Here is a 12,002-nt window from a genome sequence, read left to right as displayed (position 1 = left end):
AATTAATCCGAATTAAATGGTAAATGGTGAAATTAAATGATATATAGTTATTTCAATAAATTTTTTATAGACATTTATTTTTTATGATAATAATTTAATATTATTATATTAATTATATAATTATATTAACATGTAAATTAAAAATTTGTTACGTAGGGTCTACTTACCTATGAAAATTATCCTATATACCACTACTTGGTGATGTTTTCGTTTTACCATTTCTCGTTTTAATTTCCGTCGAAGATATTTGTCCAGCAGAGTGAGCCGTTTCTTCCTTCATGTGACGCCCATTACTATCACTGCTTCTCTCGGATGCACTGATATCTTGTTGCTCTAACAAAGGCATTTCAAGAGAATCTGAAGAAATTCGTCTCGCGTTGCCACCATATCGCTCGACGGTTTCTGGCGTTTCCTTTACGTCTTTTATATTGTTCAACGAATCCGAGCTCAAGGACGGAAAGTCCAGGGTTGTCTTCATCTCTAGAGAATCAGAGCTTCGGCACAATTGTTGATATTTTTTTTCTGCATTATCTTCCATTTCTAGAGAGTCCGTACTGGTCTCCATAATATTGCTCTCTTTTTGTGTTGCTCGTGCCTCCTCGAGTTCCGTTTCTTCTAGAAGAGTTTCTGGAATTGGTTGAGCGAAAGCTTTCTCAGTATCGGTAATCTCGATTTGCGAAATGTCTTCCGTAGTATCGTCTTGCCGTTCAAATTTCTCCATGTTAGACTGAGCAATGCGTATTATCTCATCGATTTCTTTTATCCTTTTTTCGTAGTCATCCGATCCGGAAGTACTAGGATTAAACGAACCAGTTGCACTAGTCTCTGTCCTCGATCGCGGCAGATTCTCTAATTTATATTTATTTTCTGGACTTTCATGTTCTAGTAGTTCCTCTTCCTCACGAGCCCGTAGCTCCATTAAATGAGCCTCTCTGCAAGCTTTTTCCAGACCTTCAAAGTCTTTTAGTGAAGACAATGAAACGTCATCACCATGACCTGAACGACCGGTCATATACCTTCTCGGAAGACTGCCATTATTACTATTGGAATCCTGCGAACCGCATTGTAATTTTCGTGAGTTCTCAGCTGCCACAGTACTCTCTAAGTGTTCAAATTCCTGCAGTGAGGTCAAGGACACAGTGTCATGATCTGTAGGCTTGCTGAAATATTTCTTCCCTAAAATATCATAATCCGGTGTACTACCGAAGCTACCACGCATACTTCCCACACTGCCTATAGATTCTTTGTGACTGCCTAAACTTCCGAGTCTACTACTTCCGGCTTCAAAATCTGTGATCTCCTCCTCTTTGATGTCCTCTAATGGTCCGCGATCATATTCTATATCGTACACTCGCGCATCCGCATGGAACTGCATTTCTATCCATTTCTTATTCTCGTACTGTTCTTCATCAGAATAGGATTGAGATTGGTCGTCGTTTGATGCTTGGGGCGGACTCTCTTCGGACTCAAAGTCAAATAAATCATTATTCCTTGATACTTGACTCGTTGATACCTGCGCGTCCTCTTTGTTCTCCGTAATTAGATTCTCTAGATCGCGATCGTATTGCTTGCTGGTGGTCTGAGGTACTGAGCTAATGCGAATGCTCTTACCTTCAGCATCAAACTCCTCTGCTTCACGTCCGACTTCTTCTATCACCACAAAATCATCGATGATATCGGGCTTATCTACGAGCTCGAAAGAATCGCTATCAGGTGAATGACGCTCAGACTTATCTTTCTCTACGACTGTGTCAAAAGACATGCCCGATGCCGAGGATAGGGACATGCTGGCTTGTTGCATCATCGAGTGGACGGATGTTGACTGCATCGGATCGAGACCTTCATCTCCAGTTATCTCGTGATCTGATCTCTGTTCCAGACTTTCTATCGTTTCCACATCCATCATCTCCGCATCCTTTTTTATATCTCTTTGTACTTTTAAACTTTCCACTTTTTCTTCTTCGGTATCGCTGGGAATAGTAACTCGTGTAGAGATCACCTGTGTGCATACACTTTGAACCCCATCTTCGGATACCCGTGATGTCATTATGTCTACAGATTGAAGGATCCCAGGTGCATCCATAGAAGCGGAAATGGCTGAATCCACGACTTTAGCCTGATCTTCTTCCAACATTTCATCCATTGACTCCGTTTCCATGCTAACACTATCGTCCATAATCTGTTGAAAAATCATCTCGGACGAACGTTTCATGCGACATGGTATGTGACTATCAATTTTGTCCATGGCTTCATCCATTGGTATTTCTTCGCTACCGGAAGAATCTGATGCTTCGGCCAACTCTTGTTCCGCGTCTAATGCACTGTCCAGATTCTCTTCTATCTCGTCTGCATCCACATCCGCTTCCTCCGAAGGTACTAATGTCTCTGACAGCTCACTGGTGCTATCGATACTGCCAAGATGACCCGAGCTGAGAGAATTTAAAGATTTCATAGATTCATGGGAACTCAACGTACTTGCTGCAGTCTGATAGTCTTGTGATGTTGGTAACGTCTTCGATGCCTCGTGTTCAACAGACATCATTGCCGTCTCATATTCCGAAACGGTTCCGGATTGGATGCCACCCGCAGCAGATTGTAATGCCTCAACATCGGACGAACTAGGTCTGCTTCCGCTGCCAATCTCGTAATCACAGGACTGATAGTTGCTGCTTTCGCCAGAACTCGAAACGTCAGCTTCGCTTTCCGAGGTCTTAACTTTTTTTGATATCCTAATCGGTTTTTGGCGTCTTCTAGGTGCCGGAAAAGGTGGTGCCAAGGAGTAGCTGTCGTCCCTATTATCCATGTCTGAACCAACATCAGATGATCTACTAAGAGGAAGCGGGCTAGGACGACCCTCTTCTTCTTCCTCTTGTTGTTCATCAATGGTTATTATGGCTTCTTCTTCTTCTTCTTCTTCATGTTTCTCGACATCGATTTCAGGTGGTTTAACATCGACTGATCTGTCATCAATGGTGACAATTTCTTGGATAGATAGTTTATCATCGACGATATCTTTCGCATCTTCTTCCTTTGCTTCATCAAATTTTTGAGTTTCCACAATTGATAAATTGCTTTGCGACACAATTCCAATTTCGGCTTCCGGTTCGATCTCGACAGGAACATGTTCAATGGACGGTGGTCTGTATAAAATCGGTAAATCGTTTGGGATGGATTCCGGTTCGAGTTTGAACTGAAACTCTGAAGGCGAATCTTTAATTTGTATCATGGTCTGACTGTTCTCACTCAGCTCTTCTATCAAGTCTTGTTTAGCCGCTTCCAAAGACTCTTTCACTTCGGCGATCTCTTTCTTTACCACTTGATCTAGTACTGTTATCGCATATCGCGCACTTAAATCGACGCTTTGGAGATCGTCTTTCTTTATTTTCAAGGCACAAATATCAGAAGGAGCAGTCGTTGATTTGCTGGGCTTATCGTGCTTCTCGGTGGTCTTCTCCATATGTCGTTTGTATTCCTCACTGGGAGGTTTGATTTTTGCTAAATAAGTTTCCGTCCATTCTTTTAGCACATCATCAACTCTCGCACACTTAGATAATTCCGATTCTTCTTTCGTGGAATCTTTCGGAATTTCTTTAGTTTCAGTAATCTTTTCTTTTACAACTTCTGATGACGCTTTTATTGTTTTGTCAGTAACTTCAAGTTTTTCTTCTTTTTGTGTTTCTTCAGCTATAATGTGCTGTAGAAAATCTGCTTTTTCTTCCTTTATTGTAGATACTATATCTGCAGAAATATCTTGTTGAAAAGTGTCTTTATCTGTTAGCTCTTTAATTTCTGCAATTAAATCTTTTGCTTCCTCTTCTTTCATAGGTATCATTTCTGTAACGGCTTCAGTAATACTCGTTTCCCAGTCAAAATCTTCGCATGGTATCGATTGCCGTATACTTGCTGCGTATTCGCCCGTCGGCGTCTTGGCATCATGTTCTCGTTGCAAAGCGTCGACCAATTCTTGACAAGTAATCTCTAATTTATTTTCTACTATTTCGCTTTCAAAGTCCGGTTCGATCACTGGGATTACAGTAAACTTTGTTACCTTAGTTGTAGTAGTCGTAACGGTTACATTAACATCACTGGCAATCGACTCTTTGACCGATTCAATCACACTAATCTCCTCCGAAGACTTAGTCACGGATTCTTGTTCCAAATCCACGGATTCATCCTGAGATAAAGTGCGACCACGTAATGACGATTCATACTCTTCCAACTCTTGATTGAATACTTGAGAGGGCTGCAACGTTTCTGATATCTCAATCTTCTCATCACCGATCATCCAGTCAACTGGCTTGATTTCTAAATCGCTTACATGCCTCATCCTTGGCGAAAATAACGGTGGACTTTCGATTTCAAAACTATCTGCTCTTCGTCTGTCCCCTGTGTCATATTCTTTCGGTGGAACAGTTGAGGATAGAACATTTTCATGAACCAGAGGATAGTCTACATTAACATCCTCAGATACTGTGCTAGAACTGACAGTTACATCTTTCTCCTGACCGATTTTCTCCAAAGAGTCTACAGCCACACTTTCGTGTAGAGAAGCTACATCTCTACTAGTTTGTTCGGATACTTTATGCTCATCTAACTCCAAGGACGGCACATCGACTGAGTCTTGTCGACTATCTGCGCCTGGTTCTAAAATTTCTAGTACTCTAGCGCCTGAAATCTCTGATATTATTTTATTTCTCGAGATACTAGTATCACTATATATATCCTTCTGAAGTTGTTCAATATGTCCGCTTGATATATCTGAACGAACTTTCTCAGATTGTGGACTAGATGTAGGTTTAGATATATCCTCTAATTCTCCAGTATCAACGTCGATTGTTTCTTCTAGATCAATTTGCTCAGATATACTGCTGGGACTTATAGTAATATCTCTGTCTTGGAGACTTTGTCTAGCTTGAGACGATGATTGTAAACTTTCTTCTCGATCATGCAATGATAATTCTTCGTCTTTTGTTATCTCTTCACTAATACTATCTCTAGTGTATCCTTTCTCGAATAATTCTTCTTGTAAGGACGTCTTCGATAGTGTTGTTTCTGGATGATCCAATTGTTCATCTTTCTGCATAATACTTTCAAACTTTTTTATTAAATTATCTGCCAGTTTTTCGTGATCAGTATCGCTGCTCTCAGAAATCAATTGATCTAAATATTCTTTACTCAACATCTGTGGTTTCAATCCTGATGATCTTCTCTCAATCTCACTTTCAATCGATTGTATTAGATCTTCTGCTATATTTCTCGCCTCTATTTCTTTGGCGATTAATCGTTCTTGCTTCTCTAAAGATATTAAAGGTTCTTCTTTGCTCGGAAATTGTTCATCTTCTTTAGTCTTTTCAGTTGAATCCATCTTGTCTCTTTGACTAGGTATAAACTGTTCGACTTTAAATTTCTCCAAACTCTCTTTGTAAGACTGTCCTTGCGCGATCGTTTCAACTTTTTCCAAGTCTAATCCTTCAACTTTAGCTGTTTTAGGCAATTCTTTAATGTCTTCTACTTCTTTCGCATCGTCCCTCTTGATTCTAATCGCAACATCCACGTCGCTTTTCCTATCTCTACTAATTCCAGATTTTTCCATCGCAGTTCCCTCACTGTCCTCCAGTAGTTTAAATAATTCTTCCTTTGTACTCTTCGCTTTAGATTCAGAAGCGCTTGCGTCTATCACTTTTTTACCTTCCATCACATTCATCAACATCTTTTGCACAGCAGTTTTATCCATCTCCTCACTCTTGCTCTTCTTTTCTTCTATTATTTCAGCCGGTGACTCCTTAGTCAGCTTAGACTCTGAAGATTCTTTCCGTTCTACTTTTTCCTTTTCCTCATGAGTTATAAATTTATCTGCACCACTGGAGATCTCTGATGAAAGTACCTCTTTCTTCTCCACTTTACTAGTAGCCTTGGTATCAATCTTTGAAGTAATTGTATCAAAATCCTTGTCTCTCATTGCACTTACATTCTCAAACATCTTAAACGCATCCTGCGCGTCGGTGAAGGTCTTGGAAAAAGTTTGCATCTTGCTCTTCGTGGTCAAGCGTTCTTCATGCCGCGTAACCTCCTCACTAGATTTCCTCTCGGTGACAGTAACGGTTTCGCTATCTTTCTGTCCCGGCAAATCTTTTTTTATTTCTTCTTTCTCCTTTACTGTCGCTCCTTCCGTGATACGTTTGGGTATACGAGATTCAAATTCTTTCTTCTTGGTAAATGTTGAAATATCCTTTTCTTTTTCCGTAGGAGAACTTTTTAGCGAACTTTTTTCCTCAGGTTTATCAAATGTTTTTCCTTTTCCTTCTTTCTGAAGGAAACTTTTATCCTTCTCAGCCATTGCTGTGGAGATCGGAATGCGAGATTCGAATTCTTTTTTTATCTGTTTGATCTCCGTGTCAGCGATGGATTTTATTTCCTTGTCAAAACTGTCAGCCATCGATTTCTTTTCTTTCATTTCCGCCTCTTCTTCGATGATTCGCCTCTCCTCTTCAAGGAATTGCTCGATTTCCGTTTTATCATCCAGAAGAAATGATTTAATTTTAATGTCCATTTGTTCTTTCTCAAATATTTTCGTTTCTTCACTAACTTCTTGAATTTGTTCAATCGGAGTATGTCCTACCTGTGTTTCCTCAGCGAGTTCTCTTTCCTTATTTAATAATTCCTTGCAAATCTCCATCACTGGCTGAGTTGTTATCTTTTGAATTTCCTCACATACTTCTTTATCGCTATCTTTTTCCTTTTCACCTTTCTCTTTCGTCCATTTATCACTCTCAATAGCAGCTTTCAAAATTTTCTCTATCTCTCTCGCTTCTGCTATGTGTTTCTCTTCGATATCAATTTTTTCCTTCGTCATTTCTACTATACTCTTTTCCACGTAACTCTTCTGATCGTCGATCAATTTACCTTTAAAATTGGATTTGTCTCTTTCAGACTTGGCGGAATCTTGCAGTCTTGGTGTACCCTTAGCCATCTCTTTTTGTATCTGCTCCTCAAAGTAATGGGCCTTCTCCGCCACAGAACACTCCGAGATATCCGGCACATTGATGTCCTCGATGGTCTCCGACCTTATGACGTCTGAGATGCCTTCAGTGGTCCCATCGCCCTCCTCTGACACGACATTCGGTGGACATGTCTCGCTGTCGCTTTCATTAATGGTCAATTGAGAGGTCCTTGAAATCTCTGATTCAGAACGTTGATAATTTTCGCGTTTCCTCGACATATCTTCCCAGAATTTACGCTTCTCCGAGTACGTTTGCCTTTCGAGATCAGGCGATAGATCCGGTTCGGACTGATCAGCGCCTACTTTATTGGGATAACTAGCATCTACTGATTCTAGGGGACAAGCCGCTTTTTGTGCAAAGGATTCGTGGATAGCGGCATCTAGAACAACCAAGAATTATGCTCACATTACATTTTATTAAGCATGTCGTTATATAATGACTGCGATACATCGTGTCTATTTTTTCTTTACAATTGTTTTTTTTATTCACAGCGAGATCTGGCGATCGAGAACTTCCGTAGCACAAATCCGTCATTTTTTTCTCACATTTTCTTTTCTTTCCTATAGTCATGGCAGGTACAAGATATACTAGAGCCGTTAAGATGCGTTAAAGCCGCAAAATGCAAAATAGTAGTCCATTAACTCGAATCTAAAGTTTATGCATAAATCTATAATCTTACTAATCTTACTAATATTATTAATAGGTAATTGTTTTTTTATGAAACTGTAATGTAACTCTTATTAATACATATATATCATCTTTTGGTTTATACTTTCCTAACTCTCTAAAAAAAAACATAATAATTCATATAATAAACGAACGGACTTGTTTTATATTCAACAGTTTTAATTTATTGTAAAATACAATTTACCAAGTTTTGAATATATATAACGATTATTTCTATTATATCTTTAAATTTATTATCTGCATGACATAATGCTAATTATAATTGTAACTGTCCAAAATATAATTCGCAAATAAGAAATAAATTTTTCTGTTGTTCTTGCACATACAACGACTTGATCTTAAAAACAATATTATTGCCAAGAAAAGAAAACATTTATTAAGTATTGCTGTATTAATTATTTATGTATGTACGTATTTACATATTATATCATATAATTATAATTATATATGTGTATATATGTACGTATTTAGTATATGTAGTGTATTTGTTTATATCGAAAAATTTCTTTAGACTGCGGAGACATACTCTTTTGCATTAATATCCCATACGGTTGTCTATGATAATGTTGAGGACGGCATTTCGGTCTGCAAGTATAACAAGTACACAAATATTGCGTTATTATCGATTCCATAATGAAAATATAAGAATTAATTTGTCGATAATCGTTTCGATAGGCATTATTATTGAATTTACAAATAAAACGATGTTCGCGATATTTTTTTATTATATCATAGCTGTTATAAGCGGACTTCCTTGAACTAATGCTATTTCGAGTAATATTTTAAACAATTTTTTCTTTCCAGAAATCAATTACAATGTGTAATTTTATTTTGCTTAAATTATTATGTTTATTCCACTAAGAAATTATTAAGTTTTTAAAGAATTTTTAAAATTAAATTTTAAAGGCACGGTGCAAAAAGGAAAATGTATAAGAATTTGTGATAAACTACATATGTATAGTGCTCATGATTGATGTCCAAAAAATAATGTTTATGCATATATAAATTTCTTACTTCAAAAATGATACAACTAAAATAATTAAGTTTTTCAAAAAAGAGAAAAAAACTATTTTTTAATTTAATAAGAAATTAATAATTAGTGACTAATCACATAATTAATAGAAAATTAATAATTAATCAAATAATATCGACATAAAGAATATATTTAACATGATCAAATATCATTTTTATCATTTTTATTCCAACTTTTATTAAAAAATCATCTTTCTTGAGTTGTGAAGATTTTGACTATTTTTTATGAAGTTAATTTTGATAGTTGATAATATCCTAAGCAGTAAATTAACGTTGTTTGCCGTCAGTTTCACATCAAAGTGACGTTGTTAATGGCCTTTTTGATGTCAAAAGAACGTCAGCTTTGGAGTTTATTTAACTCATTCAAAATAACAATTTAAAAAATCATGTTTTTTTAGTTGTATCACTTTTGAAGTAAAAGAGAGATGTAATATCTAATATCAACATATTTATTCTAAAAATGTTAAATTTAATATTCTTAATTTAATTTAAGCACATAAAATCAGATATTCTACATATTTACACATCTTATTTTTAGATATTTTTCCTTTATTTCCTTTATCATTTCCTACGATATATTTATATTTAATAAATATAAGAATTATTTTGTGGACATTTTTATAGAAAAGGACAAAGAGAGAAATTTTTTGAAAATTAAATAATTTTTAGAAATCGTTAGATATTTGATATAAAGAACCACATTTCATATAATTTATTAATAAACTTTGCGTCATTTAATTATATTTTCATGATTATTTTAGAATATTTTAATATATTTTAATATATTTGCCTTGTTCAAAGCTCTGATAGAAAGATTCCAAAATTCTACTTATCTCTCAGATAAGATCTTGAAATTGAATCAAGATTTCATATATTTATATAAGATGTTACGCAATTTGTATTGCATCAATTATAAAAATATCAGATCCTATTAAATAGTGACTTTATCCAATCATCATCGATCAAAAACTTCTTATACTCTTGTTATTTATAATAATGTTATCCTAGTATTTATGATAATGCTACAGTAATTCTTGTTAAGCATAATCAAAAAGATCATGGAAATTGCTCTTGGTCTTCATTCCAAGAACTGTACTATTTCGCATGCCTCAAATAATTTTTCTTAATCCATCTTTTCTTTCATCTTTTTATTTAATCAACATCTTCGACATCAGTATGGCAATCGCTGATAGTCTCTTCAGCGGCATCCGGAACGTATAGGTTGTTTTCCGTTTTGTTGGTCATAACAATCTGTGATGCGGCCAAGATATCGAAATTTTCATACACGTGATTGTAAGCAGCTGCTTCATCTATCTTAGATTCATCTTCGGACCCTTCCATGTCTTCACTATCGGTGTTTGGCATATCCGGTACGTTCTTAGTATCCTCTTTATCGATGGAAACCTCTTCTCGCGATAAACGGTTTCGCACTTCTACAGAGAACGGTCCATCGCCTTCCTTGGTCATGATCATTTCACCGCCAAATTCAATCAGGATGTCCGATCTCGGAGTAACATAAATTGTCGGTTGAATATCCTCGTCGCCCTCCATGTCTTCTAAATCTGTTTCCCCTTGATCATCGTTATCAATTACGTTTAAGTTGCTAATATCTTTCTCATCGACCTCGTCGCTATAGATCTCATCGACGTCGGTGAGATTTTCCGCGAAGCTGCTACGACGTGATCGGGATCTGGCTTCACCGTCGGCTATAAGATAATCTAAATCGTCATTGATCTTCATGTCAGACTCGATGATCTCTGCATTGGTCACAGAGATTAACGGATTCGCTTGCGAAGTTTGCGAAGAGTTAAGTTTGTCGATTTTGCTGGTGATCATCGTTAACTCGCCTTCAGAATCTGTGTCGGAGAAGTGCAACGATGCGTTACTCATCATAGCATTCAAGCGTCTTCTGGCAGATCTGGATTTCCGTTTGATCTTCGTTCCAGAGGAACATTCTTTGTCATTAACTTGACTGTCCTGCTTCATCATGATGCGATCGTGCTCATTGATTTTCATTTTTGTCGCCATGTCTACTTAGTTTCTTATGTGTTTAACGTCCCGATCATAAGTGCAAACTACTAATGAACTTAAAAATATCTGAAACTGAAAATAATGAGAAAAAAAATTAACTTTAAAGAAAACACAAAATAAAATTTTAAATAAATTATTCAAAACTAAACGGAAAATATAATTAAAAATGCAAAAATGAAATAAGCTTATAATTAGTAAAAATCTATTTTAAATATGATCTTGTATTTAAAACAGATATTATAATTTATAAATTTATCTCAATTTTGCATCAAACTCTTCGACTTTAATGAGAACATTAATAAAAGAAAAAGAGGAAGTTATTAAAAATGAACAAATTCATGATAAAACTAAAAAGACTCACGTTTTAATAATTATATGTGGACGCTTGAAAGAAAGATAGATATGAAATTTGCACCGTTCTCTTCATCGATACAGACAGAACTAAAGAAGTCCGCCACCGGCACTTTCAAGCATTTGTTGATGCTATTACGTCTAATTAAGTTAAGGAAGCCTCACTCAACTCTTAAACCGTAAGCCGATTAGCTTTCTCCCCTTAAATTATAAAATAGAATGACAATCGAATTTCATCATTTTCAAGTCCAGACGAAACGATATTCGACAAGGACTTTTTCTCGACCTTTTTAAAACATTTCCTTTTTTCATGTTGCACTTTGCTTACGAACGACCTACATCGCCAGACCTTTCTTAATTCACTTATCAGTGAATACGATATAAAATATCTTCACGTAATAAAATATTCATCGACAACACTTAATGCTTCATTACGCAAGTTCTCTTTTTGCACCTTGCATTTTTAGTGTTATAGACGAAATCGATTTTGAAGTTGAACTTTTTCAATTGAAATAATTTAATATATGCGACCCATTATTTTGGAATATTTATATTCGACTTATATATTAATGTGTCAAGTATATTCTATTTTCTACATTTTTTTATATCATACCTGTTTGTTCCTTTTGTAATGTATCTGTTATGAATTTCTTTTCTGTTGGTGAGAAAGTTTCTTTGGGTTTATCAGTTTTTTCCATTTGTTCCATTTTGTACTTTGATTTATAGTAATCTAATTTTTGATTTATAACATTAGAATCTTCGTAACCTGCAATATATAATAATCAAGATATTATTAATAATAATTATACACAATTATTATTAATAATACATGCATAAAGATATTGCTTATAAATCTTTAATTTAATTTTGATTTAAGATCCTTTAATAAATTTTAATTTT

General features: G+C 35.7%; 2 protein-coding genes across 4 annotated transcripts in view; both read right to left on the bottom strand.

Moving 5' to 3' along the window:
- Positions 1-12,002, bottom strand: part of LOC108691625 (ankyrin-2-like) — a 37,363-nt gene that overhangs the window by 2,960 nt on the left and 22,401 nt on the right. For all 3 annotated transcript variants that reach the window (XM_018199503.1, XM_018199576.1, XM_018199656.1), the window contains exons 26-27: positions 11,716-11,868; positions 168-7,380 (exon numbers count right to left, since the gene is read on the bottom strand). In XM_018199503.1, the coding sequence (XP_018054992.1) occupies positions 182-7,380; positions 11,716-11,868 (7,352 nt within the window). In that variant the 3' untranslated portion in view covers positions 168-181. The remainder of the gene's footprint in view (positions 1-167; positions 7,381-11,715; positions 11,869-12,002) is intronic.
- Positions 9,705-11,253, bottom strand: LOC108692082. Its single transcript, XM_018200238.1, has 2 exons — positions 11,113-11,253; positions 9,705-10,823 (listed from the first exon to the last, which is right to left on the bottom strand). Exon 2 carries the CDS (start codon positions 10,746-10,748, stop codon positions 9,873-9,875), a length of 876 nt encoding a protein of 291 aa, XP_018055727.1. The 5' UTR covers positions 10,749-10,823; positions 11,113-11,253; the 3' UTR covers positions 9,705-9,872.

The sequence above is a fragment of the Atta colombica genome, unplaced genomic scaffold, assembly GCF_001594045.1.
Source record: "Atta colombica isolate Treedump-2 unplaced genomic scaffold, Acol1.0 scaffold1, whole genome shotgun sequence".
In the NCBI taxonomy this organism is placed as follows: domain Eukaryota; kingdom Metazoa; phylum Arthropoda; class Insecta; order Hymenoptera; family Formicidae; genus Atta; species Atta colombica.
Note: the sequence above shows the minus strand (reverse complement) of the source record. Positions and strands in the feature narration are given on the sequence as shown.

What these genes read in the sequence shown, in the direction of transcription:
- LOC108692082 (XM_018200238.1), bottom strand. Translation starts at nt 10,748, where the DNA reads ATGGCGACAAAAATGAAAATCAATGAGCACGATCGCATCATGATGAAG.